Here is an 18797-nt window from a genome sequence, read left to right on the forward strand (position 1 = left end):
GTGGGAAGTCAGCTACAGGAAACTGTATGAGGACTTAATAAATTGGACCTCAAAAGGGGAATCTTGGTTTTGAATATCTAGTACTAGGAAGAATTTTTTAAGGAGAATTAAGAAGAGGGAAACTGAGGCACGGGGGATGCCAGGACACCCCAAGATGTAAGGGGAGTTCTGATGTTGGCAATGGTTTTACAGGCCTCAACCCCAGAGACCAATACATCCATCAGGGATCCCCAATGAATTCAACACGGTTTTACTCAGGCCCAGGGGTCCAACCACAGGGAATTGCTTATAAGATTGTGATCTAAAACCATACAAAGATGTTAGTGTGTGTAGAAAGCTCTAAAACATGTACGTGCAGTAGAACTTCACAATAATGGATGGGATGTCCATTACAGATAACTTGACAGGAGCCTGATCCAAAGAGATGCAAGCACCTTAGCTCTTGCTGATACTCTGCACTCCTGAGAGTGGTCAATGGAACTATCTGCATGAGTGAGGACTACACATATGATAAGCAGTGGTCTGTTTCCCCTGTAGTCAATAGAGTTTTGCCTGTTAAAACTAGGGATGTTAACTATCAGTTCACTGAACAGTCGAGTAACCTCATAAATTCTTATCGGTTAGCCGACTAGTCTATAGTCCACGGGGGCAGGGCGGGGTGCCAGGAGGGAGCTAGTCCCTGTGCTGCTGCCTCTGATAAAGAGGGGGAGGTCTGAGCCTGCCTCTGCCTCTGTCTTTGGGGGGGGGGAGGAGGTTCTGAGCTCCCGGACCCAGTGCAAACTGGAACTAAGCTGGACTTCCTGCCCACCTGACTCTTAATACACTTTAAATGCAGAGCCACAGTGGGGATAGGTTCCGGACCCAGCACGAGCCAGAACTGAGCTGGGCCGCTGGTCAGCCTGCTAAAAAAATGTACTGGGAGGGGGGGAGGGAAATGCATGTAGTCTATAGCATTAACCTATAAGCTTTTCCTTATCAGTTAATCAACTATACTATTACATCCATAGTTAAAACTAGTCCCTGTACAGCATGTTAGCATGAGACCCGTGTATCATGCATATCCCTAAAATATGGTCTAAGTCAGCAGTTCTCAAACTTTTTGGGCTCCGCAGCCCTTTACATGCGTAAGAATTTATGCAGAGCCCCAGCGGTCCACTGATTGTATGTGTTGTACCTATCGATGTTTCAAGGTTGTCAACCTCGCGAAGCCCCTGGAGATGTCTCTTGGACCCTTGGGGCTCCACGGAGCACAGTTTGAGAAACGCTGGTCTAAGTGGAATTTAAATAGTGCTTAATTTTTTGATTATTAAACAGAGCTTAATAGCTTCACTATTGGTATGTGATGAAATTCAAAATAGTAGATGCCACACTGTACAGTAAATAAATTAACTGCTTGACAAGCACAAGTTAATTGATTTAATGCCAGAGAAAATAAGCATTTTACTGTTTCCCTTTTATCACAGTAAACTTCAATTCAAATTGCAAAAAAATAGATTGTAGCACGCCAGTTGGAACAAGACTCACTTCTTTTCCTGTGCTGATGCAGCCATTTATCTCTGATATGACTCCTCTAGTTAGCATCTTGAACAGAATCATTCGAGTTCTTGGATCTAATACCTCATCGGAAATTAAAAAAACAAAAATAAGCAAACTTACTTTATTCAGTTCATTGAAAATATTATTGAACTAATCCATCCTGAATTGAAGAAACAGAACCACAGAATCTTAGTGGATCAAGCCATTCCCAATTCTATCTGAATAGTATTTTTTTATATAATTTTGGAATTCTCTTTAAAAGATTATGGAAAATATGCTTATGACTTGTGTGCAACCATTAATCAGTGGTTTACAATATTTAACATGCATTCTTAGGTTAATGCTATTAAAGTAACTGAAGGATGATTTCCCATCCAAAATGCCAATAAAAAAAGTAAAACAACTACCCTAAAATGTGCCAGGCATTTACAATAGCACATGCTGGTCCTTTCGATATACAGGTATCATACTAGTTATAGAAACAAAAATGTGTGCATTAAAAAAAATGGCACTACTTCAACTTTTCCATGGATAATTCCACTTTTGAGTAAAGTTGAAATGAACTTCTATGCCTATCAACAAAATCCCAGTTGACTACAACAGCAAATCTTAATACTTAGCACCACAATCTTCTCCAAACCATCTGTGAAAGCAAACACTTTTCATAAAGTAGTCGTGTTCGGAAAGACAAGAAAAACATGGGGTGAAACCCTGACCCCACTTAAGTCAATGACTGTGCTAGGATTTTACCTCTGGTTATTGAAGTCAAATGAAAATAAGCCTTTTAACAAACAGTTTGATATATTTAACACTTACCTGTTCTACTGTTGCTCTGTCTGATTTATCTTTGACTCGATACCTAGTGGAAATGAAAATATAACAGCATGATATGATCTACTCAGGAAGAATAACCTTAACTCCACCAATAATTTTTCCAGAAAAACTGCCCAACAAGAAAATTAACCAAGGAAGGGAGAGAAAAAAGGAAGCATCATTACATGAAAATAGAATTCCTTAGCTGGCAAAGTGCCACCATGTTCTGCCTTACTGGCTAATCCCACAGCCACTGAAATGAATTAGATTTGCCACTGACTTCAAAGAATGCAGGATCAAGTCCTGGCAATGATTTAGTGAATGGTTCAGCAAATCATCCTATTTTATGGGGAAAATATTAATTCCAAAACAAAAACAGCACATAGAACATTTACATTTTCCAACTTCTAGTTTATTCAGCATTACAGAGCATGCTGCAAATCATAGCAAAAAACAATTTAAGAGTATAAGAGCTTTCAATAAATCAAAACAAATGCAGCCACCCAAAGTACTTACATATCTGCCTCCTTTTGTCTCGACTTTTCTGTGACTTTGTTTATTACAGAGTCAGCAAGATTTAACCTATCTGAAAAATACATTTAAAAAAAAGAAGTGAAGACCAAAGAGGTTTTCCACACACAAAACTGCAGCTGCAATCTGCTTCCAAGAGACATATCACACACATTCAAGGTACATAAAGAAATACCTGTAACAAGATGAACACATTTTCAAAGCATAAGCACTAGAGGCATAAATTAAATTAAGCTTTCTCCTTTATGGGTTTGAGATCCACTCCAGCATTATACAGGAGCAACAGGGGCTATTGCTTAGGTGATTAGACAGAGCCTAGAAATGCTGCCCTTTCAGATGAGATATTTAACAGGAATCCATTTGTTCCTCTCTCAAGAAATTTAAAAAATCCCATGCCATTTTTCCAGAGTAAGCAATAAACATCAGTGTCCAAACCAATCTTTTCAAAGTAACACTAATTCTGATGTTTAAGGTGGCATGTGACTTAACGCCAAGTGTACTGCTGCTGTTTGTGTCTATAAATTGCTGTCCTACTCATTTATCTAATCAGTTGGAATACTTTTGGTATGAAATCACTGTATCCTAGATAAATTTGCTATCACAAGATACCAGGGTATGTTACACAGCAACTTGACTGCACACTGAATATATAGAGAATTGCTGAACTAAAGAAGCTGAGATGCTTCAGTTTTGGGAATTATCAAATGAGGGTCTGACTGACATCTGAGTCCCTCCCTCCCAGCCAATTAGATTGTTTCTGGGGTCAAACTACAAAAGAGTTATTTTGTGTAGTCAGGAGGAGTCAGGAAAGGGAGATAGACAGTTCTCTGGGAAGGAGGAGGCTCCGGGAATGATCTCTACAAGACAAACGATGTCTGAAGAAGGCATCCAATATCGACCCTTCTAACTGTTTGGTAACAGCTGGCTAGCTATAATGCCTAAAAGACCCAGCTCGATGTAATTAGAATTAGTCACTGAATGTCACTAAACTGTACCTATTACCATAAAAGATGATGATAGGATTATACTTACCAAGATTAATTTTATGTTCAAATTTTCTTAGTGCCTTGTCTGTAGGAGTGGACATTTTTGCTGAATTGCAACTAGGGGTCTGTCTATTTGCCTGAAACAAAGGATTTGTTACATAATTTGCCTTCCCTAAGTAGCCTACATACACACAGTATCTTGGGAGGGGAAACCAACTTATTTAGTCTGATCTGCTCACGTATCTCAACACCTGTGTAATCTTATCAGCATTTAGAAAATCTGAATGTGTCAGGGTATGGATACAGTTTAGAAATGAAAATTATTTCAGTTACGAGAAAACAAAACATATGTGGGTTCAAATCCTATTACCCAAGCACTCAAGGAGAAGGTGCTTGTTAATCACCTAATCAGGGGACTGGCTGTAACTCAGTCAGATTGGCATATTTTAGCTCCCAGAAGGGAACAAGAACACCAATGATGGGGCAAACAAGGAGAGAAAATACCAAGAGAGAGATGGGGAAACAGAGAAGGGAGTCAGAGCAAAAAAGAGAGAAGAAGGGACATGAATGGCTTGTCAAAGAGGCATCAGTTCCCATAGGCAATTTGTCACTGTCGGCACCATTCAGCTGCCCATCAGAAGCCCTAAATGGCACACACCATTCACAAGCCCTTTCTTCCTAGATGTTCCAAAGCCTACATGGCAGAAACAGACAGCCCAGGGAATATGTTTTGTGCCAGTCACAACATTCTATAAGTGCTCCCCTTCAGTTTCCCAAAGATATTCTGATGTCTATCTATCAAAGAGAAAAGGAGAGATTTTCTATTTCTGTTGCCCAAGCTGAGAGCATTGTGAAAAGTAAATTAATTTTCAAACGAGGTGGGCTAGTTATTTGAGCTAGTAATTCAGCCAAGATTTCAAGCTTGATAAGAGTCCCCCCTACATGCATTCACCTTTGGTGTTTTTCAGAGGCTAGCTTGCTTCCTTTACTAGACACAAAATGTGCGCGCACGCGCGCGCACACACACACACACACACACACACACACACACACCCCACCCCCCCCAAGCATGATGTCTCCCAAACTGGTGAAAAGCAAAGGATAGAAACACAGGAATATGTAGAGGGAGGGTATTGAAAGGAGGGCATAGTAGTGATCTCAGGGTGGAGAGAGAGGTTGAGATCCCAAAGGAATGGAAGAGGAGTTGCAGCCACAAGCAACACCATGCAATAAGAATTGAGGAAGAAAAACTACTGGGGGGTGGCATTCACTAGGATTTAATGGGTCTATGTGTTAGGGATGTAAAAGTACAACCATTTAAACAGATAGCCAATAAACCTGGGTTTAGTGGTTACCATTCATGGTTATACGCAGGCTCCCACCCTACTTCTGGGAAGCCTGCTGCCACCCCACATTGCTGGTGCTGTATCAAAGCATCAGTGCAGCTGGCTCCCCAGGAGCAGGGCGGCAGGAAGGAGCCGGCTGCTACCCCACACTGTGGGTGCGTTTAACCGCTGAGATTTTTAGCGGTTACATGCTTACCCAATTGCCTGCTTTTTAACATCCCTAGTGTGCGTGCGTGCACGCTTGTGTGTGTGACAGACACTCGGCAAGGGGACATTCCTAAGCAGGGAGAAGTCCCAACTTGAATTTATGGTTGGGGTCACATTCACATATCATCTTGCCCCTGGTGCAGTCCTGTTTGCTATTAAGCACTCTGGAGCTGTCTGTAATGTACCTGTGTATTGCAGCCTCCAGCTGCAGTAGGACGCTTGGTGAGTCTTCCAACTGAATCATCCCAATCCCACTCTTCATCCTCATCGTCATCCTCTTCAAATTCATCAGTGTCCACTTCCTCAGATAAACATGATTGCTGCTTCTTAACAGTTACCTCCTCCTCTTCTTTCACTGTTTCAGTGACCTGGGTAGATTCACTTTTAAAAAGAAAAGATATAGGTAATTATTACCTATATTACCTAAATGATTATGAAATCAATGGACAGTCATCCAGAAGAATGAATTAGCAAGGGTACTTCTGTACTCAATATTTTATTATTTCACCTGTACTGAAATAGCAATGCACACCCTTCTGCATGGTGATTCAGTTTTACTGTGGTACTCTTAAGTATCTTCCTTTGCTTAAATGTTGTTTTATAATTTGATCAGTGAATCAAGATATTTGGCTCTCTCTGCAACTCCCACAAAACTTCTACACTAGAGAAGATCATTCTGTTCACTCTTCAGAGGCAAACAAACTCTACTGTCCTAACAAGGAGGCTAGGATAGGATAGGCTTCTAGCGGAGATGATCTCAAACTGGACCTTACTGATGATCTGCAGAAAGCTCAACATATATCCCTGTCTGAGAGATCAACAGATCCAGCTCGAAAACAGATGACCTAGAAAGAAGCATTTAGTTATTATGAGTGAATAAGAGCCACCCTAAGCCTGGTCTCTATGGGTATGTCTACACTGCATTTCTCTTTCGAGAGAGGAATGCAAATGCAGCTGAGCGAAATTGCAAATGAAGCGCAGATTTGAATTTCCCATGCTTCACTTGCATAATCGCGTCCAGGCACTATTTCGAAATACCTTATTTTGAAAAAAGAAACACTATCTAGACGCGGTTATTTTGAAAGAAAACCCTTCTTTCGAAATTACCCTTAAACCTCACTTTATAAGGAGTAAGGGTAATTTCGAAAGAAGGATTTTCTTTCAAAATAACCGTGTCTAGACAGCATTTCTTTTTTCAAAATAGGATATTTCGAAATAGCGCCCAGATGCGATTATGCAAATGAAGCGCAGGAAATTCAAATCAGCGCTTCATTTGCAATTTCGTTCGTCTGCATTTGCATTCCTCTCTCAAAAGAGGAATGCAGTGTAGACATACCCTCAAGTCTGTTAGGTCTCTTCATATTCTTCCCATATATTTCTAATGTATCCTTATTTATCTGAGGGTATGTCTACACTGAAATAAAAGGCATGGATGCAATTGATCCAGGTCAGATGATTTGGGCTTCAGCTTCAGGCCTATAAAATTTAGGGATGTTAGATATCAATTAATTCAATAATCGTGTAACCGCACATAATCTCAGTAGTTTCACGATTATATGCTAGTCCCTGTGGGCGGGGCTGGCAGCCAGTGCATTCCCGGCCCCACTCCCAGAGACAGAGAGGCAGCAGCATGGAAGTCGGGGGCACTGGCTCCACAAAGCCAGTGTTCATGGGAGGCAGCAAGGGGAGGCAGGCAGCTCTGCAGAGCTGGCATGCACGAAGAGCCAGCTTAAAAGCTCCTGCCTGCCCCTTCACCCTCCATGCTGCTGTCTATCAGAGGCAGTAGCACCAAGGTGGGAGGGGGAGTGGCAGGCAGCTCCGTGGGATTGGGTGCTCGTGGGGAGCAGCTTAAAAGCCTGCTTCCCATGGGTACCAGCTCCTGCCTCCCCTGCTTTGCTGCCTCTGTATCAGAGGCAGCAAGTGGGGGGAGTACGTGTAATCGAAAGGATTAACTGACTACAGTAAAACTCCATTGGTCCAGCATCCAATTCTCCGGCACTCCTGATGGTCCGGCACCATCAGGAACCTGGAAGTGCTCTGGCTGCCGGACAATTGGAGCTGCTCTGCGCCCGGCTGGGCTCCAGGCTGAACCCAAATGCCTACTCTGCTATTTTTAGCTTCACAGCCAAGCCCTGTGAGCTCAAGTCAGCTGACCTGGACCAGTTACATCCATGTCCAACACTTGGTGCTGCAAGGTTTGTAATCACAATGTAAACATGATTTCGGATATTTGTAAGATTCCCTCCTATCTCAAAAATAAACGGAATATTACCTTAGCCTGAGACATACTAATTCTAGATTTCAGATCAGTTTATCATAAGCACACGCAATCCAAAAGATCTGTGAATCACGTACAATAGGAAAATGAGACCATATGCTATAGAGATGAAATTCCCTCCTCAGTACAAAACCTGAGGAAATGAGTTCTTGGAAGAAATTCAAGAATAATTTGGGGGATAGGTTTTACTTTCAACATCCAGGAAAGCCACAGATTTACCACAGCCCTTTCAAGCTTGCTATTCTAGCCTGTGACCTAGTATTGCCCCTCAGCTCCTCCTACTTTGGGGTTTTGGAAACACTACATCAACATTAATTCAAAGCTTCCATACGTGATAAGCAAAGGAGTTAGGAGGTGTCTGTGTATATCCACGGGGCTTTCCTATGCCATAGTTGTAGATCTGCGGAATTCAAGTAGGGCAGAATGCCCTGCTTGGGCCCAATGGGGAAGGAATTCCACCCTAAGATAATTTACCAACCTTTACCAGCTTTCTCCATTACACTACTCTGGTGTTTGAATATATTGAACAGTAGAGTTTTCAGCAATCTCAAATTCAAAATTGGGACCTCACCAGATTATAAGAACACAGGAATGGCCACAATGGGACAGACCAATAATCCATCTAGGGCAGTATCCTGCCTTCCATGAGTAGCCAGCGACTGATACTTCAGAAGCAGTGAACAATCATTGAGAGATCCATCTGCTATCATCCAATCCCAGCATCTGGCACTTAAAGGTTTAGGGTCACTCAGAACATGAGGTTGCATTCCTGACCATCTTGGCTAAAATAGCCATTAATGGAACTATGTTCCATTAAACCCACTTATACTTTGGGCCCACCAAAATCCCCTAGCAACAAGTTTTACAGAGTGAGGGAATGTCAAATGTCAAAACAGTCTCATCCACGCTTTAAAACAATTCAGGAGAATCACAAAGATGAACTGCCTGAAAACTCCCTTTAAACAAGAGACTAGAGAGCACAAATAGTAAAATGTAAATAGACTTTACATATATTCTCACATCTAATTTTTAACCTGTCAGCACCTCTTTCAATTCATTCATATTTTGTGTGTTTAATGGATTTTTTTCCCCTTTTGTAATGATCCAAAATGTCTCTAAGGTTGCAAACATTCCCAACCCAATGCCATATGCAGCAATGGTGTCTGAAATGTCTGGTCAGGAAAGTTGGCGATCCAAAACGTCTCTTTCTTTACAGCCCACCCTGTCCCTATTTGTTCTTGGACTTAACTTATAATATTAAATTAGGGATGTTAAATTTTGATTAATCAGCTAATCGAGTAGTCGGAATTTCCATCGGCTACTCGATTAGTCGATAAGGGGGGGCGCTTGCTATTCCACTGTGCCTCTCTCTTTGAAATGTACAGGAGCCACCCATAGCCACCCCTGGTTCTTGTATATTTCTATCTCTCTTCGTTTGAAATGTACAAGACCTGCAGCAGCTCCTGTACATTTCAAAGGGAGAGCGGCAGCAGGAACCCAGGCCAGCAGGGAGCAAAGCAGTCCCAGCTGGCACAGGTTCCCCTCTGTGCCTCTTCCTTTTAAATGAGCAAGAGCTGCAGGTAGCTCTTGTACATTCCAAAGGAAGAGAAGCAGCAGTAGGACCAGTGCGACTGGGACTGTTTCAGTCCCCATTTCCCTGCTGCTCCCTGGCTCCCCTGCCCCCCGCAGAGATGGTGCTGGGGGGGAGACCAGCTTTTAAGCCAACTCCCCCTAGCACCTAGCCATGCTCCCCGCCCTTGCTGCATCTCTGGGCAGCAAGGATGTCGGGGGGAAGCTACTTGTCGAATTCCTACTCGACTACCAGATAAGCATTTCCTTATCAGGTAGTAGACTAGTCGCTTACATCCCTAATACTAATCGCTTAACACCAAAATGTATTTATTGCTTTGGTAATAAACTCTGGAGTAAATAACATGGGATTACAATGTCTCTGTAGGACCAAGAAGCAACAACCATGCTGCAAAGATGTAAGAGCTGATGGGCAAGAAGTACCTTTAGTCATAAAGGTCCAATCCTGCAACACATATACAAATAATTGTTCACGTAAGTACACCACTTACATCAGAAAGACTATCCCTAACGAGAAGTACTACACCTGTAAAGTGCAGTAGTTTTAGGGATAGAATAGAAGGGGAGGGGGGGAAAAAAACTGTTTCTTTCAAAAAAATCTTGTTCCCCACCTTACCACCATCACCCCCACAACACTGCCCCCAAGTATTTGACACGCTCTTAAAAACACAAGTGGGGAGTGAGTTGGGGGGGAACGCACTCTGAGTTGTCACATGATCTGAAACCAATTTTGGCAGCCCATTTTCTCCTTACCTGTCTGAGGATTCTGCATCATCGAATTGCCCTGGAACTGTTCGCCTCATCATTTCCCTCCTGTAATTCATTGTTGCAGTAGGGCTCCACACCATGTACAGGGGACAGCAATCTGTGTCATACACACAATGTGTTAGATAGATTCTATACTGGGTGTTTATGGGCAATATATGCGACAGCCCATGGGCAGTTTCTTAGTCTACACTTTACGGTGAACCATCACTGCTGTGAGGGCAGGTGTGCTAGACGTGTGCATGCACACACACACACACACAGTGTACGTTCGGTGCACTCCAGCGTGTGCTATAGTGTGCAGTGAATACACTACCCGTGCTGTGTTCTACAGCCACACCCTCCGGGGCGCGCCGTGTGCGGTACCCTGCGCACACGCGGTGCACGGGGGCGGCAGCGACGCGCTTGGCCCGGCTGTGACACGCACCGCGCTATGTAGACTCCGGGCGGGAGCCCAGGCGCTGCGCGCGCGCGGCGTCCCTTCGCTGGAGCGGCCCGACCTCCTCTGCCGAGCTCTCGCGCACGCGGCCCCTGCTGCCGGTAGCGCCGCTTGTCGCCTGCTGACCTAGCTCCGCCCCCCGCGGAACCAACCTGTACGGCACAGCTAGAGGCTCAAAAAAGCCGGAGATGCGACCGCTCCGCACCCATGCTGAGGCAGCGCCCGTGCGTATGCACTGTAAACCGAGCTGGTATTCACAGCGGCTTACTCCCCATGAGCCAAGTACGTGCACAAACAGCACGCGTCTCCCACACAGAAGCACGGCAGACAGGGTACATAGGCACATCGAAACCACATGCATGCAGTGTCTACGTGTCCAATGTTTATATGCCTCCGTACATTTATCAATAAAGGCAATTGGTATAGCCTGTGCCTATAAATGAATGTGTGTGTGTACAGATACTATTTTGTGCACGTTGAAATCAGGCTTCTAGAACACGGTTAGGAGACGGCTGTCAAGAACTAGTAGCATTTAGTGCTAGATAAGTTGGGGCGGATAATAAGCTGAGTCATTGGCCATGGGCAGAGGAGGTTACAAATCCCCAAATCCATTTCCGTTTACAAGTGCCATATGAGACCAAGTCGAACCTTTGGCTTTATCCCGCTCTTATAAAGCTTCGTCTACACTGCAGGGTTTTTGCGCAAGAAACCTTTTGCGGAAGAGATTTTTCCTCAAGGGTTTTTTTTGAAAGAACCACGTCTAATCTGCTTGCTTTTTTTAAAAAAAGTCTTTCGAAAAAGCAATCGGAAGAAGATGTGCAAATTACCACTGAATTTGCATATCTTCTTTCGAAAGTGAAATAAGTCTAGAGGTACATTGCCTCTTCTCTCCACGCTGTTCAGGTAGGGAATTGGTTGTGGATCTATAATGTCATAGAGGGTCTTTGTGATGTCACCGGAATCCTAGCCAACTGGACTTCTAAGAACACCAGCCAATCGCCAAGACATCCCATATACAGCTGGTCCAGGAGGGAACGGGAAGCAGCGGGTGGAAAGTAAGAAGAATTTCAATGGATCGAAGATGTGAGCACATTCGAATTAAAAACCTAGAAAAAACTGAGCATGAGAAGTGAAGAGAGGTGTGATCCCAAATTTCTCCCTCCTTTATTAAAAAAGTCCCAAATAGAACTATAAGCTTGGATTAAATACAGCTCATAAAATACAAAGGGAAGCAGGATATTATCATTATCACAATAGATATTTCCTTAAGAGATTTTTCTCCCTAGGAGAAGAAAGGCATCCCATGTTATATTAAGAACTGTTAACTTTAAGGAGATTAAATCAGTGAAATGCTCCAAATTTCAGATTTTTTTCTGAAATATTTGAAATATTTTGGTTTGCAAAAATCAGGCCCTCTCACAAAAGTTCCAGCAAGTTTATTTTCAGTCTTTCTAGAAATACTGTGAAAATAGCCTTTTCTTATGTTATTTTTGCTTTTATGCCTTTGATACAACAAGGAGCAGCAAGTGTAAAAGATGAATGAAAATTGGGTCAGGGAGAGGTTTGGTCTAAAAATTAGGTAAAATACTGGCTCAATTGAAATCAATGGCAAAACTCCCATAGGCTACATCTACACTGCACTGGTAAATCAGAAAAAGATACGCAATTTGCGGTACGTAAATTGCGTATCTTTTTCCGATTTATTTTCGAACAAAGCTTTTCTGAAATTTGGCGCACACAGTGCCAAATTTCAGGAAAAAATGCTCTTTCGACACATTCCTTCTTTCTCATAGAACGAGGTTTGCAGGGATTGTGAAAGAGCACGTCTGATTTTTCAAAAAAAAATTTGGAAAAGCAGACGTGTACTTTGGACATAGCGTTGCTTTTCAGGGGTACCTCCAGTAGCCCGGAAAAGCACTACAGTCTAGAAGAAGCCATTGACTTCAGAGAGGCTAGGATTAAATCCCAGGTCTTTTTAATTCAAACCAGTTCATCCATCCCTAAAACTAAACTCTAGTGTAGTGATTAAAGCCATAATTATTGTGTTATAGATGATTCTAAATGGAAAGAATACTTTGTCGTGTCATGTCATGCTATCAAAATACTAGGGTATGTCTACACTGCATTCCTCTTTCATTGCAAATGAAGTTTAAAAAATGAGATTTAAGGGTTATTTTGAAAGAAGAAGGTTTTTTTTAAAAAATAATCCCATCTAGACAGTAGGTTTTTTTGGTTTTTTTAAACAGGGTATTTTGAAAAAGTGCCCGGATGCCATTATGCAAATGAAGCACAAGATTTGTAAATTTGCGCTTCATTTGCAATTTCGCTCAGATGCATTTGCATTCCTCTCTCAAAAGAGGAATGCAATGTAGACATACCCTAGGACTTCCTCAGAGTAGGGGTGTGTCTAGACTACATGCCTCCTTCGACGGAGGCATGTAGATTAGCCAGATCGGAAGAGGGAAATGAAGCCGCGATTAAAATAATCGCGGCTTCATTTAAATTTAAATGGCTGCCCCGATCTGCCGATCAGCTGTTTGTCGGCAGATCGGGGGAGTCTGGACGCGATGCCCTGACAAAGAAGCCTTTCTTCATCGACACAGGTAAGCCTCGTGAAACCAGGCTTACCTGTGTCGATGAAGAAAGGCTTCTTTGTCGGGGCATCGCGTCCAGACTCCCCCGATCTGCCGACAAACAGCTGATCGGCAGATCGGGGCAGCCATTTAAATTTAAATGAAGCCGCGATTATTTTAATCGCGGCTTCATTTCCCTCTTCCGATCTGGCTAATCTACATGCCTCCGTCGAAGGAGGCATGTAGTCTAGACACACCCTAGGAGACTTGGGTCAATGGATTCTTTATGGTAAAAGAGTCTGACCCATACCACTGTGGTTCCAAATGTTCTTCTACTTGTTCCTTATTCTAAACTGATACCCCAATCACTGAGAAGACCTGTAATGAAAGATGGACAAGCAGGGGCCTTTTATTCTGGAGGTCATGGCAGGCCTGAATTACAGAATTCTTATATATAGGCACCTAAATCAGTAGCAGGATCACTCCCAAAAGTCCTTTAAACCTTACTAGGAATAACTACTTACTACTTTGAAGAGTTTACTCTACAATATATATAGAGAGAGTACTTCGTAGAATGAATATATATATATATATATATATATATATATATATATATATATATATATATATATATATTGGGTGCAGGAATTTCATAGACACCCATTGAAGTTTTTCCTGAGTAAAAATTGCTACTCTGTAAAGGCAGATGTATATACACTTTCATACACTCATTATTTCATACCATAATGTGGATTGTGTGGTCTCTGTTATATATACTGGTATATATAATGTATAATAAAATCTTCTAATGAAATCTTATTCAAAAAAAGCTCCAACTGAACCTAATGGAGTTCCCAATTTTCAGTCACATTTCAGATCACATTTCTCTACATATGTCATAATAATCTCTTAATATTCAATACAAGCGACAAAGCGGGTGAGGTAATATCGGAGAAATTTCTGTTAATTAAAGAGACAAGCTTTCAAGCTTCACCAAGAAAAGTTGGCCCATTAAAAGATATTACCTTGCCCACTTTGTCTCTCTCATATCCTGAAACCAACATGGCTACCACAACACTGTTAAAAACTAATACATAACTGCTTGATGTTTGTTTGTTGGTGCATTAAAAAAATGAAGGTGGGAGGCCAGCCTTTTGCTAGCATTGTTAGTGGTTTAAGCTAAGTGAAATTAAAAGGGTTACAATCTTTTATTTGTAGATGTTTCCTCATCATCCAATAGGTAAAGATAAAGGTTATCAAAAGTCTTTAACTTTGTCAGTAATCAGTAAATCAAAGGTCAATGCTTTTACCCAGCAGCCTTTAAATACAATGAGTGAAGGAGATGCCATTTCCCTCTGCAATTCTTCTCTGAAGTTCACCCACCAAGATTCTCTTAATGTTGAAAGCAGCAATAGAGCTTCAGAGGTATGTATGTCATAGAGTAACTTTGGGATATCTCTATATTTCCCCATCCCCTCTGGGATCAGTTCACATGGAAATTAAATATCCCATGAATATTTACATACTGGGAATTACATGCTGGTATCCTGACCGATATGTTCCCCCAGTAAGGCAAGTTCTTGTGGCCATGGCTTTGTGTGAGCTGTTTTTCTGAGAGTGGTGTGTCTGCTCTCTATGCAGCATTAGGAATATGAGGAAACCACACAGACACAGCTGGGTTACAAATAAGTGTAATTACAAAATATATGTGCAAAGCCATCTCTAGGGGGGGTACAGGGCCCAGGACAAACCAGCCTGTGTTTCTAATCTGCTGGGGGTGGATTGCCTCTGGCTTGGCCCAGGCCCTGCCCCCATTCCAAACTCCTTCTCAAATGTCCCATGCTTGCCCTGCCTCTTCCCACCCAGTTCTACACCCTCCCACAAGCACACTAGTCCCTCACCCCCCCCCCCCCCGTTTCCTCCTCACACCTCAAAATAGCTGATCCATAGTGTGTAGGGGGGGCACTGAGCTGCAAGGCCTGGTGGTCGGGAGGTGCTGTGGGGTGGGAGAGGTGTTGATAGGGGGATGCCTTGCACCCACCATTATTTTTCTGTGGGTGCTCCAGCTCTGGAGCACCTACAGAGTTGGCATCTATGGCTGCAGTTGCCAGATACTGAGCCTGAGCCCTGCACTACACACACACACTGAAGCATGGGGCCTCCCAAAGCACTGAGTCCGGAGCAGTCTACCTGATTCACCCTATCAAAGTAATAGCTCTGTAGGTATTTATACAAGTGTCAAGACCTAGCTTCATATATACACCACTGTCCTGCTGTCTTCAAAAACAGAAGAGAGGAATGTCCACTAGAGGGCTCCCAAACTATTTAAAACACTACTGCTCAGTAACTATACACTGTAGAGAGCGGCAACATTACTTCCAGCATTAACATCTACCAGTTTCTGTCCCCTAGCCTACACAACCGCAGACCATCGATCTAAGTTACACACCTTCAGCTGAAGTTGACATACTTAGATCTATTTGCCACAGTATCTTCACTCTGTAAGTCGATAGCTGACTCTATCCCATTGCCTCCACCTCCATTTCTCATTCTGGTGGAGTGCTGGAGTCAACAGGGGTATGTCAACACTATGAGATAAGGTCAAATTTAACATGGTCAGTTTCTGGGCACAGTTTTGAGGAGGCAAAGGTCGGTGTCCTCAGTATGGGGAGGAATCGAATGTTGTCCAGAGTAGGGCGTCCCCAATAGGGAGCCTACTGTCAACTCAAAGAACGAGGCACCATGGGTAGTTTTGCAGTCGGGCCTGTGCTTACAGTGCCTCCTGGGTCCAAAATTCTGCCGTGAGTAGTTAGAGGGACTTATGTTGACTGCATCCCATAAGGTATTTCTCTAGTCCCTCTCCACTCGCGTGAGATAAAGGGGACACGCAGTGTGCTCATGCCTTTTGGTGCCCTGATTTTCCGCAGGGACGTCAGAGCACTGAGAGCATGGAGCCCGGTGTGCTGGAAAGCATTGTCATACTCATGGGAGTCGTGATGCACCTCATGGTGCTGCACTGCATCTGCAAGCAGCTAGCAAACGTATCACGCCCTCAGGAGGACAATCGCATATTTAAAGTACTGTGCTGGGGCTCAGAAGATCAGTTTTTATTCCTGCTCTGCCACAGACTTCCTGTGTGACTTGGCACCAATTACTCAGTATCTTTGTGACTCAGTTCCCTAGTTGTGAAATGAGGAAAACAACCCTTCCTTATCTCACAAGGGTACAGTGAGGATAAAAACACTCAGTGTGTTGATGGATAGCTCATCGATATCTAGACAGACTATGATAGCCAATGAAACAGGGGGGAAGCTGTAAATTATTGGACTGAGCTGAAGCCTGGAGTTCAAAAATCGGGATTCTAATTTCTGCTCTGCTATATTTTTGTGGTGTGACCTGACCTACATGGCTGTGCAGGAGTGAAAGACACCCTCCCACATGGCCACCACCTCTGTGGAGCTTCCCCATGTCTTGTTGGTCTCAGGCACAGGAGGGAGGAAGCAGGGGCTACATGCCCAGAGTGTTTTCTTCACCCCCACACAGGTCAGCTCGGAGTGGCCAGAGCAGGCTAACTGGCAGCTCCACCACCATTCAACATGCCAGTCAGCATAAGTGAGCTGGCATTGGGGGAACTTTCAGTCTGTATCAGCCTTTCCTAACCCCAGAAACAAGGAATTGCTCTTTTCTGTGAGTCATTATAACTACGCACTGCTCCATACAAAGGGTGATGCCTAAAAGCTGCATCTAACCCTCAACCTCTCTGTGCCTCAGTTTAGTTACCTTAATGATGATGGTTGCTCACCTTTGGTTAGGAAAAGCAAATACACTGTAGTTTACCCTTATTGGAGAAAACAGAAAAATCGTCTGTGTGTAGTGACTCTTTTTGTGATGCGTGGGGGAGCCCTGCTACCTGCAGAAGAGCCAAGCGAGGTGGATTGTTAAGGCGTCCCCTTCTTGTGTTTGCAGGATGAAATACGGAATGTGAGGAGGAAAAGGGATCCTGGCTGCAGGCTCTACAAAGGAGACCATCTTTTTGAGCCAGGGTTGGAAAATCTGATTTACAGTATGTTCCACTTTGGCAGTGAATCATGAAATAGAAAGAACTTTAACAATCCTTTCATAGGGTACGTCTAGACTACATGCCTCTGGCGACAGGCATGTAGATTAGACTACCTGGCATAGGAAAATGAAGCGGCAATTTAAATAATCGCCGCTTCATTTAAATTTAAATGGCTACCTCACTGAGCTGATCAGCTGTTTGTCGGCTCAGCGCGGTAGTCTGCACACTCCGTGGTCAACATCAAAGGTATTTGTCAACCTCCCAGGTATGCCTCATCATTATTTAAATCGCCACTTCATTTTCCTATGCCGAGTAGTCTAATCTACATGCCTCTGTTGGCAGAGGCATGTAGTCTAGACGTACCCATAGTCTCAGAGGGATAGCTATGTTAATCTGTATCTGGAAAAACTTAAAAAACAAAAAGTGCCCGGGCAAGTTAAAATGTTCCCCAACAAGTTTCTGTGTGTTACTATTTTGAATATCTGGTTTGTGTCCGTTAATTCTTTCTCAGAGACTGTCCAGTTTGGCCAGTATACATGGCAGGGGGGCATTGCTGACACTTGATGGCATAGATCACATTGGTGGATATGCAGTGGTATTAGCCTCTGATGTGGTGGTTAATGGGGTTGGGTCCTGTGATAATGTCACTTGTACAGACGTGTGGACAGAGCTGGCTCCAGAGTTTACTGCAGGGGTGGGTTTTAACTTGCTCAGGCACTCAGTAATGGATCTAAAAGTGACTATGTTATTACAAAGCAATTTAAAAAACTAGCTAGAGAGAGAAGCTGCAGAACTTACCTTCATTTACAAATGTGACACCTGTAATCAAGGTTTGAACGAAGACCTGAACTGGATGGGCTGCTACATTCCACACCCTAGGACATCAAAAGCTACGTCCTGGGTATTTACAGAACATTCTATTAGCCTCATTTAGGAAAGATGCTTTAACTCAGTGTTTCTCAACCTTTTTTTATAAAGTACCCCTTTAAAAAAAATTGTAAATACCCCCAGTACCTACTGTTTTCAGACACACACAATTTTTTTCTACCACTGGAACACATTTGTTTAAACAACTTAATCATAGCTGGGCAGGCAATGGCATTTTTGGGTGTAAAAAGTACAAAAATAATAAAGCGCTGTAAAACTTAAAACAAAAATTCGGTTTTCTCCAAATTTCACTTGTGTTGATGTACTCCCCAGACTTCTCTCAAGTACCCCAAAGGTACTCGTGCCACTGATTGAGAAACACTGCTCTAACTGACAAGATTTTTTTCCTTCTCTTTCCCTCCCCATGCCCTCTCTTTCTCTGCTATTTATTTGTACCCTGGGCCCCTTACTTCATTCATCTGAAGAAGTGGGCTGTGCCTACGAAAGTTCATGATACTATCTATATGTTTTGTTGGTCTCTAAGGTGCATTCCTTCTGCAATGAGGTTTACCAGCTAATTCAAATTAGGGGCTTTAAATCGGATTCCCATTTCACTGCCATGTGTAGACGAGGGCAGTTACTTCGGGCTAGTGAATTTCTAAAATGGCGCCCGGCTGGGAACATGCAAATCAAATGCAGGATATTTAAATTCCGGGCTTGATTTGCAACTTCAGTATGCTTCATTTGCCTCCCTACTTCAAAGTAGGGGGCAAGTGTAGACATACCCCTAGAGAAGAATGATGAGG

General features: G+C 43.1%; 2 protein-coding genes across 4 annotated transcripts in view; one reads left to right on the forward strand and one right to left on the reverse strand.

The window, feature by feature from the left end:
* RIOK1 (RIO kinase 1) overlaps positions 1 to 10648 on the reverse strand; it is a 29894-nt gene extending 19246 nt beyond the window's left edge. The window contains exons 1-7 of one of the 3 annotated variants that reach the window (XR_012901656.1): positions 10480 to 10648; positions 10041 to 10152; positions 5605 to 5800; positions 3913 to 4003; positions 2866 to 2935; positions 2353 to 2395; positions 1525 to 1617 (exon numbers count right to left, since the gene is read on the reverse strand). Coding sequence is in view for 2 of the 3 variants with exons in the window: in XM_006138790.4 (XP_006138852.1) it covers positions 1525 to 1617; positions 2353 to 2395; positions 2866 to 2935; positions 3913 to 4003; positions 5605 to 5800; positions 10041 to 10135 (588 nt within the window). In the remaining variant the exon portion in view is untranslated. Of the gene's footprint in view, positions 1 to 1524; positions 1618 to 2352; positions 2396 to 2865; positions 2936 to 3912; positions 4004 to 5604; positions 5801 to 10040; positions 10153 to 10368 lie in introns of all 3 variants that reach the window. The other 2 variants (XM_006138790.4, XM_025179343.2) reach the window with 2 other exon arrangements.
* An 835-nt stretch (positions 10649 to 11483) lies between these two features.
* Positions 11484 to 18797, forward strand: part of CAGE1 (cancer antigen 1) — a 34122-nt gene continuing 26808 nt past the window's right edge. The window contains exons 1-3 of the mRNA XM_006138835.3: positions 11484 to 11546; positions 14379 to 14489; positions 17031 to 17127. Coding sequence (XP_006138897.3) covers positions 14394 to 14489; positions 17031 to 17127 — 193 coding nt within the window. The 5' untranslated portion in view covers positions 11484 to 11546; positions 14379 to 14393. The remainder of the gene's footprint in view (positions 11547 to 14378; positions 14490 to 17030; positions 17128 to 18797) is intronic.

The sequence above is a fragment of the Pelodiscus sinensis genome, chromosome 2 (genome assembly GCF_049634645.1).
Source record: "Pelodiscus sinensis isolate JC-2024 chromosome 2, ASM4963464v1, whole genome shotgun sequence".
In the NCBI taxonomy this organism is placed as follows: domain Eukaryota; kingdom Metazoa; phylum Chordata; order Testudines; family Trionychidae; genus Pelodiscus; species Pelodiscus sinensis.